Source organism: Patella vulgata, chromosome 5, assembly GCF_932274485.2.
Source record: "Patella vulgata chromosome 5, xgPatVulg1.2, whole genome shotgun sequence".
Classification (NCBI taxonomy): Eukaryota; Metazoa; Mollusca; class Gastropoda; family Patellidae; genus Patella; species Patella vulgata.
Genome location: NC_065883.2, coordinates 32487975 through 32505602, shown reverse-complemented (window position 1 = coordinate 32505602; position 17628 = coordinate 32487975). Strand labels below are relative to the sequence as shown.

At 34.7% G+C, this 17628-nt stretch overlaps 1 protein-coding gene across 1 annotated transcript in view; it reads left to right on the top strand.

Annotated features, from left to right (window-relative positions):
• Positions 1 to 601: 601 nt before the first annotated feature.
• Positions 602 to 17628, top strand: part of LOC126821492 (protein unc-79 homolog) — a 46146-nt gene continuing 29119 nt past the window's right edge. Inside the window, exons 1-18 of the mRNA XM_050549934.2 lie at positions 602 to 849; positions 2569 to 2689; positions 3176 to 3336; positions 4071 to 4241; positions 4498 to 4584; positions 5784 to 5839; positions 6280 to 6409; positions 9606 to 9670; positions 10630 to 10785; positions 11438 to 11652; positions 12510 to 12693; positions 12919 to 12985; positions 13487 to 13524; positions 13690 to 13793; positions 15805 to 15892; positions 16262 to 16350; positions 16721 to 16844; positions 17069 to 17356. Coding sequence (XP_050405891.1) covers positions 828 to 849; positions 2569 to 2689; positions 3176 to 3336; positions 4071 to 4241; positions 4498 to 4584; positions 5784 to 5839; positions 6280 to 6409; positions 9606 to 9670; positions 10630 to 10785; positions 11438 to 11652; positions 12510 to 12693; positions 12919 to 12985; positions 13487 to 13524; positions 13690 to 13793; positions 15805 to 15892; positions 16262 to 16350; positions 16721 to 16844; positions 17069 to 17356 — 2166 coding nt within the window. The 5' untranslated portion in view covers positions 602 to 827. The remainder of the gene's footprint in view (positions 850 to 2568; positions 2690 to 3175; positions 3337 to 4070; positions 4242 to 4497; positions 4585 to 5783; positions 5840 to 6279; positions 6410 to 9605; positions 9671 to 10629; positions 10786 to 11437; positions 11653 to 12509; positions 12694 to 12918; positions 12986 to 13486; positions 13525 to 13689; positions 13794 to 15804; positions 15893 to 16261; positions 16351 to 16720; positions 16845 to 17068; positions 17357 to 17628) is intronic.

Here is a 17628-nt window from a genome sequence, read left to right as displayed (position 1 = left end):
ATTTATAAATAAAATCGTTACTATATCACTCTCGTGTATAGGTTTATTCAGGGTCGCGTGCAGTATAATAATTCTTTATCTGCAAATATTTATATTTTACAAGAAATGATTTGGAGGTCTGTCGTTGAATTTATTCCTAAAGACTGGGCAGATGCTATATCTAATATTAAAAGTAGTCGTCATTAATTACAACCGTAAATTATGTCTTATCAATCTCATTTAATTTAGTCTATCTAATTGTCGAATCGCTGGATTATTTTCTATAAGTCACAAACAAAATGACAAAATCCTTAATAGGAAGAAATTAATATTCAAATTTTATGACAAACACGTGGCTGTTGTTTTGGCGGGAAAACACTGATCAGTTACGAGACTATCTATTAAATTATTAAACAATTTCTTGTGGTCGGAGCCCAGTCAAAATTATCCGGAATTTCAACGTTGGAAATAGTTCAACAATAGATAAGTTATATAATCAAATAACCGAATCGTAAATTGAAGCATTATCGAACAATTGACAGCACTGGCATAAAGCCAATGGCCTCGATGCCTCTCCATAAATTATAATGAGGTCGGTTCCAGCTTCCGTTATGAATGGCAAACTGGGCTACTAGTGCCGATTCATACAATTTTATTTTATTCGTTTAGATTTAAGTTTATGTGTTTTAAGTGCAGAGAACTGAATACACTTTATGCATGAGCTTATTGGACCGATCGAAAACGCCTATTGAGTAATCTAATCGGGCAGGATTTCTTCAGTCATGTAAATGTTGTAAACATTGTAGACATACACCCAAACCGACTGGTCTACAGACTAATCAGTTTAAATGGCTACCAGAGCTGCCACTTGTGAGTATCAAGTTTATTTATTGATGTACCGTAGATGCAGACCTTTAACTATATCATTTGTATTGAAACCCTGATGTAGGTCCAATCTCGATTATATTTTGGAGAATAAAACTGCTTAATAATATCGTGTTAAAAGCCCAAATCCTCTACCTATAGTGCAACTAACATACTCTATTTACGTGATACGTTTTCAAACAACTTAAATGAAATGAAATGGGGTTTAACATGCTGTTCTGCTCCGAACTGGGCTAATGAAAACAGGCATAAGCCATACAGTGTGCTATGAGGGAAATTTTGCCTGGACAGCGGCACTACAGCCCTTATACGTGCACGCCAATGTGTACACAGGACCTTGGTTTTTCGTCCCATCCGAACAACTAGACAGCTGTCCTTGTCAGGTCAACCTTCCTGCAACACTGCAACTTTCTCGACCAATGCAGGAATCAAACAGGCTAGCGAGCCAGCATCTTACCAACTTAGCCACCGTAATCCCCCTCAAACAACTTAAATCGGTCAGTCTTCATCTGGAAATACAGTGTCTGGATAAAAATCAGACTTTTATTTTATAAAAATAACGTGTAGGTGAAATTTACCTTTCGTTATTAAGTACAGCATGTGGTTCATGCACCGTATAGACCTCTAAAGTAATGGCAATAGATTATCAGGTCACCCAACAAAAAAATTGACTCAAAATCTTAAAAGGATTGTGTATTCAGATAAGCAGTTTTGACGTTCACATCTAAACGAGTCAATATTTTGAACGGAAATTTTGAGACAAAGTAAATACACCATTCCTCGATATTTTGGCATTTAAATTTCATGTGTACACAGGCTTTTATTTCTTTTCTGAGACTCTGTTAAAATCGTGATAGTCCCTTTATAGATGGCTTCCCGCATACAAACTGTATGATTTGATGATGTATTTGGACTAAAAACATATTCAAAAGTCATCATCCAATCTGTATTAAATTTGTATGCATTATTTAGATTAGTAAAATGAAGAAACCTACTGAAATTCAATAATTTCTGTTAAACACTTCTACAGTTACAGTGGCGGACCCAGGATTTATTCCAGGGGGGTGACTAAAAGAGGTCAGGGGCGAAGCGCGGTCGACCAAAGGCGGGAGCACTAGAAGGGGTGGGGGGCATAGGGTGTCCAAAGGGGTTAAAACTATTTTGTGCTATCTGAGGTATGTTCTGGGCAATAGTTCTCAAAGAAATAAAGTGACAAGTTTTTTTCAAAATAAATGAATATTTATTTTCCCTGCAGACCAAAAAAGGCGTTAGGCACATAGAATGGTAAGTGAAACAGGTAGCCTAGGCCTAACTAATACTACGAATATCTTTTTTTATTATCACTTTATTTTGCACATCATTCACTCACAAGCATCAATCAGACAAAAGTGATGATCATTTCATTCGTCGAGGAAATGCGGCGATGAATTTTTTGCAAATGTCCTCGTTTTAAACTGGTATATCTCTCAGGGGGGGTGACTAGTCACCCTAGTCACCTCCCCTGGATCCGCCACTGAGTTATGGCCCTTGTTTCAGAAAAGTTATTATTCGATCTGTATGAAATTGATCAGTGTCTTGTAAATTGTGGTTTCCTACCCGCCCAGCACCCCTCTGGGATCATCCTTATGCAAAATCTATTTCCATTCATCTTTTTCTGTATCCTATAGTTAGGCCTGTATTAATGTAATATTTTTATATTTTCAGTCACATCAAAAATCCGTAATTTAAAGGATTATCATTACCGCATCGTCAATAACTTAACACCACAACCAAATGGAGAAGATATTGCCAATACACTCAAATACTTCTCTCAAACTTTACTCAGGTAATTTTTTATCATTCAGTTTTGAAAATTGGAAAATAGAAACAGCGCTAAATTGTGATAGTGTAGGAGAACCCACTTTCCTCCGAATATTTCAATGATTTTGTCGTATTTGGTTAGTTCTAATTCATACCCCTAAAGCAAAGGACCACTTCCGGACGACTTCACCTCGTTTCTTTGCAAAATGGCTGGATCCTTTCATGTTTCGATGGAATTATTTTTAAAAAATGACACTTTGACTTAGAAACAATTTGAACAGCAGAAATTCATTGACAGGAACAGAGAAGTTGATATATGCTGCTGCTGCCCTGGCAAATTCCACCAGAGAATATAAAACGTACTCCATGTGCTATAAATCAGTTATATTTTTAGAAGATATAGCAGTATCATATAGGGTTGGGAATTTCATTTCTTGATGCCATGACAAATGAAGTTTACTCAAAAATCGAAAAAAAGATGCTAGAAATTGTTATTGTTATGTAATTGCAGTGTTCTTAAAGATGTACCTAGTATACCAGTAGAGAGTTATGGTCCGCGACAGAGAGATAGCGTACGTCTGTCTGTATTCCCTAATTTGGACTATACAGGACTATATCATGCTGTTATGAATATAATAGATTTGGTATCTGTCATACAGATTGGTCAGTTAGGTAATATATTTATTATTTGTTCAACAGATCTGCTTTAATTTAGATCAAAATAAAGTATTTAAATGGGTTAATATATGTTATTTCTATTAGTGATGGATCAAGCTTTATACAATTAAATTTTTGTTTGTGTACTAACTTTCATTGTTGGCTTCTGTGTTGGTATAGGACCACACAATCAATTATATCTCAACATTGGTTATCTTTAATGTAAAATTTTGATCTAAGACAAATTGTCATCCAATAATACTAATCAATGTATAAAATCCAATGAAATTATCATTTTCTTTCTGACCCAGCAATGATTTTATGCAAGTGATAATAATTTGTTTTCATTAATCTGCCTTTGATTATATTAATTGTTAAATACACCTAATAATTTAGATATAACAGTTTAAGCTCTGTTTATGCAAATCTTTAGAATACTATCTCTTGAGGCTTTTCTTGATAATTTCGCTTACTGTAAACCAACACAATTTTGTTTACTGACTAATTTAAGAAATGGAGTAAGGTATAGATAGATTCATGCTGAGATTGGACCCTGGTTCATAAAAGGATGGGGGCAGAAGGTTTTTCCCCAGAGATAAATAAATCTGTAATTCACCTTGCAAATTTAACAGTTATTTTCTCAACACATAAATTCCAGTTTACTTCCTATTAAGTTTATTCTGAAGATGCTATGGCCCTGATGTCCAAACTGTTATTTTAAAATAACATGTCATTCTGATTTGTTGTAGCTTTTGGCGAAGCTGTTTTGAATGTTCTTGGATGTCTGGTACCATTTCTAGAACATGATCTGCTTGATTTGTTGCCTTACACAGTAGCATCAACATTGGCTGTTTTCCCTTCAACTGTCCATAAAGATATTATAGATTTAATGTGCTGTAGTCTTCTACCAATGACATTAGGTATGTGTCATAGCTACATTCATTTATTTGTGATCTTATCAAATATTTTCTTTAAAATTATTGTTAGATTTGCAGGTCAAGAAGTTTTTATTGGAAGATGGTCAATTGTGCATACTTTCTATTCAAAAGGATCATTTATTGAGGAACATTTCTTCATAAATTCATGGGCCTATAACCAACTGCTTAGAAAGTCCTGACCCAACTGCCTGTGATTATGTTTTTATTAAATCTTGTCTTCATTTTTTCTTTTTACTAGGTTTTGATGGATGTCAGGAACCATCTTATGCCAGTGAATCAGCTGCTGCTATTATAACTATGGTATTTGAGCATACTGAAAATGGAGGTAATTTTTAACATTTAAAGATGCATTATGTAAGATTTAGATAAAGAGCGGGCCGTCCTTGCTATAATAGTTTTAAAATAGATAATGAAAAATGAATATATTGAAAATTTCATTCAAATTATTTTATTCTGAGTAAAGTTATGGGTTTTGGAAGATGTAGCTTAAATTGTTATTATCGTAGCAATGGTACTGGACAAGCAATAGGCCTATCATTTTAATTTTTATACGCCCACATTTTCATGTGGACATATATTGTCATCGCCCTGTCCACCTGTCCACAGTTGCGGGGAATGGATGGTAGAATTGTATCATAAGGTCTGTCATTGAGTCAACTGGCATCGTTTCAATTCCCCGGTTGTATGTGACAAGGAGTAGGGTCGGCTGTCCAACCTCGTGGGTTTTCTCCGGGTCCTCTGGTTTCCTCCCACTGCTAAAGACCCCTATTAGCAAGTGAATTATTTAAATAAAATTGAATCATATATTAGTCCAGAAGTGGCCTGGTTTGTGTCAAGTAGACGTTAAACCCCATTTCTCTCCCTCCTTCCACAACTTGTTTGTGGACACTCTACACGTCACAATTCTTATTGGATTTTGACAAAACTTGAAATATAGGTTTATCTCTAAAAGATCTCGATCCTTTTAATATTGGCATCAATCAGATCAAACCTTATGGATTATGGCCCCTGATTGTAAGAAAAATCACGTTTTTAGCTTGTGGACACTCTGATTTAGATGAAACTTGAAATGTAAGTTTATATCCTGAAGATCTTGGTTCCTTTCAATATTCACGAATATCGGACTGCAGCTTCCTGGATTATGGCCCCTGATTGTACAAAAAATCATATTATTTTTTTAGCTCGTTCTCTGTCCAACTCTAGCAAAATATGGGTGTATCTTAATTGGCAACCGCCTGTTAATTCTAGTGGACATTCTAATGTATTTAAATCTCTGTCATCCAATGATCTAGAGAGTTGATTATAGTTTATATAACATTTGAAGCCAAAATAAAGACCTTCAATAGGTAGATTTAGCATTGATTTAGATAATGTATCTTTAATAGAGCAACATTTTGACTCACTTCTCATCAAAATTTTGTTAAAAGTTTCAAATAAAAGTTACAGGGTCTCTTTCTTCAACTTAGTGTTTATGATACAGTGTTCAGTCCACATATATCTGTATAACTTTTCTATCCTTTTTAGCATTCCATTCTCAAATTGTGGAGACTTTCATGGCAATGAAGAAAAATGTAATGAAAGTAAGTTATGTTTTTTTAAATTTAAGGGCAAAAATATGAAAAGACTGTTGTTTTTATGTAGTTACCGGTAACCACATCTGAGTATTTAAGAGCACTGGTATTATCCTGTTTGATTGGCTGATGAGACTCTTTACCCCACACTTCAGACCAGAACATCGGCTAGTCTTTTTAACGATGATTAGCTTTTTAAACGATTAAAATCATACAGTGTAGTTGCCAAGGAAACAAATGTTTTGAAAAAAAAATTTTTTGCAAGAAGTCAGTGACTATTTACTAGAAATTGGGAAATTTTATATAAAGTCCCTGACTTGTGGAAAAGTTCCATGTGAAATAATGCGAAATGGAAATATTAGCCTTTTTTAAAACATTAATTTCTTGCTTTTCTGTATTCACTATATGAAATAGATTAATAAGTTATTAAATGTTTAATAATATTACAGGATTTGATCAGTATTATAGCGTATGGATCACCTAGTGCTCGTGTTCCAGCAGCACATCTATTGTTTTATTACTGGCCACAATTAAATCCAGCTTTAACTGATAGACGTGGGATACACTATAAATACTGTGGTATGTAAACTCATATTTATATTTACAATGGGGAAATGAGAACTATGTGTCAGTTGACTGTTTTGGAATAATGTCTTGATTCATACAAAATAGACAGTAATACACACAATCTAATTAAAATATAGATCTATATTTCGTTTCGTTTTTATACGTCCACATTCATAATGTGAACGTATTATGCCGTCGCCCCTGTCTGTGTGTGTGTGTGTGTGTGTGTATGTATGTATGTGTGTGTGTGTGTGTGTGTGTCTGTGGTTCGCCTACAGGGCGCAATTCTTCATGGATTTTCTTCAAACTGTGTGTGTGTGTGAGTTAGTTTTATTTAACGTCCGCTTCCACCGAGGTGATATCGCAGACAAACTTGGTATACTTATTCCTTATACCCCAAGGAAGATCCCTATTGTTTTTGGTGCATGCCCGACCCCCCGGGGCAGAGCCACGCCCATTTCTAGTATTTGTTTGTTTGTCGTCTACAGGCCACATTTCTTAACTAATAATCTTGAAACTTTGCATACACATTCTTTGTACCCTAAGGAACATCCCTATCGTTTGGGGTGCATGCCCAACCCCCAGGGGCAGAGCCACGCCCATTTTCTTTTCGTGTGTCTTTGTGTCGCCTACAGGGCGCAATTCTTACTGGATTTTCTTCAAACTTGGTATACTTATTCCTTATACCCCAAGGAAGATCCCTATTGTTTTTGGTGCATGCCCGACCCCCAGGGGCAGAGCCACGCCCATTTCTAGTATTTGTTTGTTTGTCGTCTACAGGCCACATTTCTTAACTTATAATCTTGCATACACATTCTTTGTACCCTAAGGAACATCCCTATCGTTTGGGGTACATGCCCAACCCCCAGGGGCAGAGCCACGCCCATTTCCCATTTTCTTTTCGTGTGTCTTTGTGTCGCCTACAGGGCGCAATTCTTACTGGATTTTCTTCAAACTTGGTATACTTATTCCTTATACCCCAAGGAAGATCCCTATTGTTTTTGGTGCATGCCCGACCCCCAGGGGCAGAGCCACGCCCATTCCTTATATTTATTTATTTGTTTGTCATCTACAGACCGCATTTCTTAACGTATCAACTTTACATATTTATTCCTTATACCCTAAGGATGATCCCTATTGTTTTTAGTGCATGCTCGCCTCCCCGGGGCAGAGCCACGCCCATTTTTGTATTTGTTTGTTTGTCGTCTACAGGCCGCATTTCTTAACGTATCATCTTGAAACTTTGCATACTTATTCTTTGTACCCTCAGGAACATCCCTATCGTTTTGGGTGCATGCCCACCCCCCAGGGGCAAAGCCACGCCCATTTTCTTTTTCTATGTGTGTGTGTCGCCTACAGACCACAATTCTTAATCAATTGTCTTGAAATTTTTTCATATGAATTGCTTATACCCTAACGATGACCCCTATTGTTTTTTTACCCCCAGGGGCAGAGCCACGCCCATTTTCTTTTCTTTTTATGTCTGTGTGTCACCTACAGGCCACAATTCTTAATCAATCGTCTTGAAAATTTTTCATATGAATTGCTTATACCCTAAGTATGATCCCTATTGTTTTTGGTGCATGCCCGACCACCAGGGGTAGAGCCACGCCCATCCCTTATATTTATTTATTTGTTTGTCATCTACAGATCGCATTTCTTATCGTATCACCTTGAAACTTAGCATACATATTCCTTCTATCCTAAGGAACATCCCTATTAGTTGTGGTGAATACCCAACCCCCAGGGGCAGAGCTACGCCCATTTTCTTTTTTTATGTCTGTGTGTCACTTGCAGACCGCATTTCTTAATCGATCATCTTGAAATTTTTTTTAGACTTATTCCTTATAGCCTAAGGCTACGTTTTTACACTTATTCCTTAATCCTAAGGCTGGCCTCTATTATTATTTTTGGTGCATGCTCAACCCCTTGGGACAGAGTCACGCCTAATGTTTGTGTGTCTTGTGTTTTGCCTACAGGCCGCAATTCTTAACCGATCCTTTTGAAATGGGGATACCTATTCTAAACGTCATGCTTTTAGAATAAAGACATCGATTGTTTTAAAATAAAAATTGTGTTCTGTTAATGTGAACGAAACGTTAAACTGATAGCAGTCCTACAACCCAGTTTTATTTCACAGACCCTCAATGCAAACTGGACCATATCAAACAAAACAGGAATGTGGACGTATATTGCTGCGTTAGCGATGCTCTTGTTTATACTTTCAATGGCCTACACTACATGTAGATCTAACAAGTTAATAGGGGAGTTCACTTTCTATGACGTCAGGTACCAAGCAAGCGACATTTGACCCGATTACGTCAGTCATTCAATTAACCATGTAATTTTTATCTACTTTTGCTTTGTTTTGATTTCTATTGCTGCTAATGTCTACCCACAGTTCTGTGCAAAAAAGGTCAAACGCTCGATTCGACAGACCATTTGATTGGCTGACCCCTCATTTCAAGCAGAACACAAGTTAATTAACAACGCTTCCAGATCCAAGTGTAGTAAAGACAAGTAAAATCAAAATTTTGAACTATAAAAACGAAACGAAATTGGATCTGTGTTTTAATCAGATTGGTAATACACAGTTTCATACAAGCGGTTTGCTTCTTACTGAAGCTTCCGTATGTAAGAAAACATTGTTTAGGCCAAAGTGGAATTGGTACATTGGTAATAGCTTGCACTGGGTTTCTTCTAATTAGATATAATGTACAATTTGCAGTTTTTCGTTCCCAATCATGTTGGAGTTACTTTGTACAAATTGTTATATTAAAGTGAACTATTTTGATTAATACATTTATTGCAAATAATTTAAGCTTGAAATTTTAACTTAACAGTTATCTTATATGTCTACATTTTATATGCTATGCTACACAATAGGAAATATGGAAATTATTGGTAAGTTTAATGTGTTAAAAATGAAAAAAAATGAGTCTATGTTGTGTAGTTGTAGCTCTTTCATTTGTAGTTGTTTGCGCTTTTTTATTAAATTTATTTAAAACATTTTTGTTCTCTACCATACTATAGTGTGAAATTCTGTGAATTCCAATGTCTTAAAGTTTGAATCTTCTGTCTTGAGTCTTACTGCACAACTTCGCTGTCTATAGTTGTTACATATGTGATATAATTAGGGAACATATTCCTGTCCAAGCTAACTTATAATTATAATTATTTTATTAAAGAATTATGTTTTTTTTTTTAGTTTGGAAGCCATTATCATGTCAAAGAGATGACTGTTCTAATAGGAGAAAATGTCAAGCTACAAAGGTATAAGGAAGTTTTTTTTTTACATTTTATTTTTTTTTATTCTATGGCCATATTTAATGTGGATATATATTAATATTGTTGTCAGCTGCTCATCGACTGTCAACATACAATGTCAAACATGGACCTTACTGTGAAAATGAGGGATATCACACATGCCCAAGCTCACTGGGAGTTGAAAAACAGATGAGTAACCTACCACACACCCTCCCAATATGTCAGTTACCTTCAATAATTTCGGTAAACCCAAAGACAGCAGAATATTTCTTATTTTTTGATATATTAGATATTAAAGCCCTGACAGTTGTAATAAATAATTTGAATTTCCTGTGTTAGATTGTAAACATACATTATGTAGATTCTAGACATTGTGACACCAGTCAAAATTGTGCTTGGTTGGATTGTAAACAGACAACACCAGTCCTATAACCATATTTAGAGTGTAGACGTTGTGACACCAGTCAAAATGGTGCTTGGTTGGATTGTATAACCACTATTTACGTTGTACACATCATCATACCTGTTAAGATTGATAAATAATAAGCATAAATAAACATCCCTACATCTTCAGCTTATCATAAGCTATATTTATATTTTTAAAAAAGGACATGAAGATGTCAAATCATTTACATTTTATGTAAATTAACGACATAAAACCTACATTGTACTGACCTGTCATTGAGTCAACTGGCGTGGTTTCGAATCCCTGGTTGTACGTGACAAGGAGTAGGGTCACCTGTCCAACCTCATGGGTTTTCTCCGGGTCCTCCGGTTTCCTCCCACTGCTAAAGACCTCTACGAGCAAGCGAATTATTGAAATAAAATAAAACCATATGTTAGTCCCGAAATGACCTAGTTAGTGTCGAGTGGACATTAAACCCCATTTCTCTCTCTCTGTCATTTTGGTCATTTGTATTTGGTTACAATTGCCCACAATATTAATTGAATGTTTTATTTTTTAGATGTGTTTAAATCCAGCTCTGGCCATACATTCAGGTGATACACCACCACCATTATATATATGTAGTGATTGTGCTGAACAATTAAGTAAAGATAACGAGTATATGGTAGATCTACTACTACCTGTCAATCATGTATCAACGATATGTGAAAATAAGGTAAATGACTGCTTGGATTAGATCTTATTCTATTTACACAGATGGTTTCTTTCTTGGTACCTAAAATCTTGCTCCAACTGTTTGAAACAAATTTTCATGCTGGACGGTTTCTTCAGTACAACTTGTAAGTTTGGGGTAAGTTGTGTGATAGTTGAAGACTGAAGTTATAATTCCAAACTGTTTAATGATGAACACTTTCTGCATGCCTTATGTTTTACATAAGATAATATGATCGACAATCGTTGGCTATTCTTCCATTTATTAAAATAAATTGACCCAATCTAAAAAGGAAATATAACTGTATAGGCAAACCTGACCCAAAAAGTAAGAGTGTGCCATGGACCAGGAACCGAGCATGACGTCATATCAACAATCATAGTCCATCAATAAATAGATGCACATTTCTGCCAAGTTTCATGACATTCGTACTTGCATTGGGGAACTCCACCCCACCCCCATATCCTCCTCTCTCAAGATGAGTAGCGATGGGCTGGGGCATGTTCCTGGTTGTTTTAGACATGGGTGTAGAAAAATATTTTGGATTGGATCATCTACCAATAGCTAATCTACCAACCGGGTGCAGTAGCGGGGCCTGTAGAATGTTTTCTGGTGACAGATTGTGATCATACTAATCATGGATTTTTTTTTCTAGAATTGCAGATCAGAGCAGAATTTAGCTGTTAGTACATGTTTTTCCATAGAATGTGCCAGTTTTAATGGTAATCGGCCAATCAGATATTGTAAATTCTGTCACGAAGCTCGCCATAGTAACCAGGTTGAAGTGAATCATGTTTATCATATGAGTATATCTGATATTTGGAGTTGTACACCTGAATTGCAAAGATATCTTGTTGATGCTGTTGTCAGGTGAGATTTTAAGCATTTATTGTCAAAATAAAATGGGATTAACTGGGCTAATGAAGATGGGCATATGCTATCTAGTGTACTATGTTCTATTAGGAAAACTTTGTCTAGACAGTGATGTTAACAGCCTACTATTCTTCTAATTCCAACGACCAAAAAGTTCTTTTACATATGTACATAAGACCTCAATATATCCTCATATCCAAACGCTGTGGTCTTTGAGATGAATTATCATTACAAATGATAAATCTTTTGTTTGTTGCAATACGATATATTGCTGTGTCGGTTTATTATTTACCTGCCATATTAATTTGCTGATAGTTTCTTAAAATAATGGTAAATACACAGACATGGACTTGACCTTGTCAGACTTAACTTCATGATTATTACTAAACTATGAATTCCAGCATACCTGTAAGCATTTAGAAAATGTGCATTGAGAAAAAAAAAGTATATCAATGTTGTATTTGGTGGCAAATTTGGTGGTACATTTTTATCACACAATGATCGGTCGGGTAATGCTCTAAAAAAACAACCCGGTTTCATTACAATTAAAAATGTTTTTAGGAGAATACCCTTCAATAATAGACAGAATGTGCATGCAGAATTGATCAACAGTACCAAGATCAACACCCGCACTTTCGCCTCTAACTTTAAAGGCTCATTCGGCAAACCTCAGAGGACTCCGAAATGTTGAAACCACTCGTGTGTCATTCTGTTGATAATCAAGGTAATCAACAAAGACCAACACAAGTACTAATCTCACTGATAAGTAGTTATTTTCTGTCATTATTTTTAGAATTGTGATTAAATTATGATTGAATATTTACTGAACCCACAATTTTTTGAAAATAATATAGTTTATTAAAAGAAGCTCAGCCTATAGAATCTAAACGTATGGTAGAGATGGGAGAAGAGCAGCGTAGATTAACAGATGAAGATGAATGTTATGAAGTAGAGGAAGGAGGGGATCATAAGTTACTAAGTAGATATGGTATATGGTTAATGGTAGAATTATGTCGACCAAAAAATGATATATCCATTGTAAGTTATATCAAAATAGAACTTTATTATTAAAGAAACTTTTCACATAGCTGGTGGCCATCTTCTGGCTTATTATATCAACAAACTTTTATAGAATATAACAGGTTACAGATAAGTCATTTTAAATGACAAGTATCCATTTTGAAACTGAACCTTATTCCATGTTTCCGACTACCCACATTCAGAGTTTCAATAACTCACTGATATGAATTATATATTTTATAGGAGATATTAGGAAGAATATTGGGTATATTGTTTCAATGGTTTGATGCTACAGCTTATTTACCAGATGGTAAGATATTTTATTGATAATGTAATATTTTTTTATGTGAAGAATTTATTGATATCAGATGCTACAGAAATATCAATTTCAGCTTCTGTACCAACAGGGAATATAAAGACAGGAATACATCATTCAGTGTATGCTATGAGAGAAATTATACCTGGATAGAAGTGTTACAATCTACTTTTATTTTATTTCAAATTCCAACTGACAAGGGTTCTTTCATGTACATGCCAACGTGTACACAAACCCCAGATCTACTGGTTACAAAGCCACCATGGTTCGTTACTGAACTCCATGGAAACCATTATAAATGTGAATTTTACAATATCCTTGATATACAATGATTTACAGATTTCTCTCACGTGTAGATCAATTGAGTGAAATCCCAAAACATTTTATAGATGCATGACAATTTTGCTGAAATCAGAGTACCTATTTAATATCATTGCAACATCTAGTATTAATTATTGTAAACTATTTTTATGTTTTATTTTGACTGTTTTGTAGATAATGTTGGAAATGCATTGGAACGATTAAAACCTGAGGTATGTAGTATAGCTATTATATTATAAACTTCAGTGATGTGATTACCATTTTGTAAATAATATTTAGATTAGAAGATTCTGTAATGTGGTGTACAAGAAAAATATTATTATTCACATTCCAGATATATAATGTTTGTTAATATATTTTGTAATACTATATTTCAGTATATATATAGTTGGTTACAAGATGTAATGAAGACACATTTTGAGGTAGTTGTATCCTGTTTATTACCACACCCAGTGGAATATTCACGTGTTGGAGGATTTTGGTAAGACATGCAATCCCTTTTTATTAATTTTAATTTTGGGGGGAAATTACAGAACACACTGAAGGGAAATAATTCTTTGGTTTAGTTTAATAATGAAATTGTCAAGAACAGAAATCAACACAAATATTTCATTGATACTAGAAAAGCCAGAAGGCTTTGTGCGGCCTATTAGCTGAAAAAAAAGCTATTATCGCTCCGGTTGAAGGGCAGTAAAAAAGACCTGACTTATAACAGATCCCTGTTGGTCTTGTGACCATCAGTTTATCGAAGATGTCTTTAAACATGTGGTTGCACAAGGGTCAAATGAAGAGACTTTACAACATGATTATTGGTAATAAAATATCATCTTAGTAAAACTTATATTAATATATCTTGGGGTTTTTTTTCACTAAATGGGTTTTTAAGTTGAAATTTATAAACTAAATGTCAATAAGTTGAGTGTTATAATTAGTCTAAATAGAAGTTTTTACTGTGCATTTATATAGATATTTTAAGTTGCAAAGAAGTATGCATCCTCTTTTTGACTTGATATACTTATTAAGCAACTTCTCTGATTTAGTCACTGTAAACAACTTTATAATTTATATTGATCAAAGTTCAATTCCAATTTTAAAATGTCTTGTTTTAGATATCTTTTAAACAGATTCAAGAAAACTCCCATTTTTTCCCTCTTTGAACAAATAGGCAGCAGAAAACTGTCTGAGGGTTATAGTGAAATGTTATTAAATATAATGTTTTAATTTAGGCAACACAAATAAAATAACTTGTTTCTCGGGCACCGCCCGCACGCAAAATTGGTTGCGCGTGCAGTCTATTTATTAGTCTTGATGAAAAAAAATAAATATGTAACGCCCGCCCGCACATCGACAAGCAAGTCGTAAAAAAAATATCCCGCATGTACCTACATCCGCCATACATGTATATCTATTCAAATGTATTAAAATTGATTCAGATGAACATGCTGTCTTTTTTATCCGAACAATGGCGAAGTTTGGCAGATTTGCCTTTTTTATTGATATCGAAAGAACCTCCATTTTGTATCACGTGATATTAATTACCTCCCCTGATAAACTAGAATTTGATTCGTGTTAAAAGTCATTGGCGACAATATTTCAATCATTCGATCGTAATCGGTCCTTGTTTGGAAAATCCTATTGATAAAATAATGAACCGTAGAACAGGTTAATTAATTATAGCTAAGAATACGATACGATGACGATAGTCGTCATAATGCATACCTTAGAATCTGGGTCATTATTACTGAATATTAGCACATTTACGGTAGTTTCGATAATCCGGAAAATAATAATTGGATTACCGATTTGATGGTTTTACTGACCAGTTGTTAGTTAGATTTAAATAGTCATTCAATATAAACACCGGATAGAACACCGAATATCCTGAGAAACACACCGAATATCCCAAGAAACAGTATTTCCGGCAATCTCCAATACCGATGACACGGTGTGACATGCATTGGTTGGAATTCGGTAAATAATTATAAATAAACCGGCGATACTAGATTTAGTTTTAAATACTGTTTACCATGATTATTATTTTTGATACACCTGGTGAAAGAGGCTTAGTTTTTAAAAATATTGTTGTCTTTATGGAGGGCTATTACATAGTCGTATGGAATTTTATTTTAAACCAATTTCAATTATGTGAATTAAATATGGAAAATTATTTTCCTTTCAGTCAGTGTTCAGTCTCAGTGTTTTAGTAGACTTGATTTTGGGTTTATGTTTTAAGTATGTACAATAAAGTTGAATATAACGGAAAGCAAAAACGTAAACAAGTAATGACTTTCTCATTTAAAAAAAAAAAAAAAGAAAGACCGCCCTCCCGCCCCAACAATTTTCAGCAATAGCCAAATTTTATTTTGCACCATCAATGAGTAAAAAAAAAAAAGAAACCGCCCTCCCTCCCTACAGTTTCAGCTGTCAGTTGCCCGAGAAACAAGACATTTATTTTGTGTGGCCTTAAATAGATATTAAACTTTTACTTTCAGGGATACATTGGCAACAAGAACAGCACAGATAAAAGAAGGATTGAACTGTTTCTTCTGTCTTGTTCCCTATAATATTATTACGTTTGAGGTAATAAAAGAAATTTGAAATATACTTTTACTGTATCCAAAGTGATGGATTTATACATTTGTTCAAATGGAAAACAAATCAAACAGCCTAGATGCAAATGTTCACAAATATTCACCAGTCCTGTTGATTAGGTACCATAAAAAATGGCTGGTATCAGTAGCAGATCTAGAAGCTCTGAATGGGGGGGTGGGGGCCATGTCTAGTGCGCCATTCACAATTCCACCCCACAATGAATGTCAACAAAATACTGGCTATAACACAAAGCGTCCCGGTAGAACATAGATCGTATCCCCTAAATCAGCGCCTGGCCGGTATGTGAATCCCTGAAACAATTTGTAAAGTGTAAAGAAATTTGAAAATTGTTTTCAGATATGGGATTATGTGATGCCATATTGGTTAGAAGCAATCAGAACAGAAATAGCCGAAGAAGATTTACATGAATTAAAAGTTTTATTGAGGTATGATATCTTTATACATTGTAGAAACAATATCATCTCTATAACATTACTTTGACAAATAACAGAGTATTTTTTATTCCATACATTCCACAGAATTTTATCTCATGCAAATGACGAAACCTCTCTTTTTTGCCTGTCCAAGCTCGTGGGTTTTTTCTGGGTTGTTCTGTTTCCTCCCACTGCTTAAGACCACTACATGCAGGAGAATTATTGAAATAAAATTGGCTTAGTTTGTGTTGAGTTGACATTAAACCCCATCACTCTCTCAGACCTTGACTGCAAGTTTAGATGGGTCACCGAGTGGTAGAATTACAAAATGTCTTACAGCTTTGTTTCTAAATACTGAGAAGTTTAATTGTTATATTTTCAGTAAAGCTTTTGATATAGATATGTGTCCATTACCATTTACATTGGAGAAGATGTATCATTTCATAACAGAAAGATTTGCTGATAGTAGTGCTTCTGTACAAGAACAAGCATTGCAATGGCTACAGGCAAGTACTTCACAATTCTTTATAAGACATTTTAGATGTAAACTTTAAAACGTATAACACAGGATATATGGATAATACCACTTCTAATTTAACACTACACAACGTTGCAAAACATTCTTCTGTAACATTGTGAATTTTTAATTTGATATTTCATGAAAACAATTAGACATAATAATTCCAAAATTTTATTTCAAAAAGCTCATGAACATTTTTCTGTGTTGCAGATTCTGTCATCATTAGATATTATCATACCCATGCATTTATTTCTACGCATGTGTAAAGCTGGTGTTGATCAGATTAACACAGATCCAGAAGATGTGGCTAATGATGGTGGGAGGGAAGGTCATCTGCACTCGGCTATAGATTCTTCTTCTCCTAAAGAAGAATATCCAGCCCCTCTCAGTCCAGAACGTCAACCACATTATAACAGTGCTCATACATATATGTATGAACGTGAATCAGAAATAATTTTACCAAGTTTTATTATGATGTTAGATATGGTACTCAAACAAGTAAGATCAAATACCTGGTATCAAAATTTAATTCCTGTGAATAAGATAATGAAATTTGAATACTATTAAAAGCGAGAGCTTACAATCAATGACTGATCACAATATAATGGGGTCTTTGAGAAAATTTGAATCAGTTGTTAATAGTTATTAATTCTTAATTATTCCCCTGCTTATAAACTGACCTTGTCATCAGCCTGTTTCATCTGTTATCACCACGACGTAAATGAGAAAAGTTCAGCCACTGGGTCGCATGTGCACTGAAGGCAACAAAC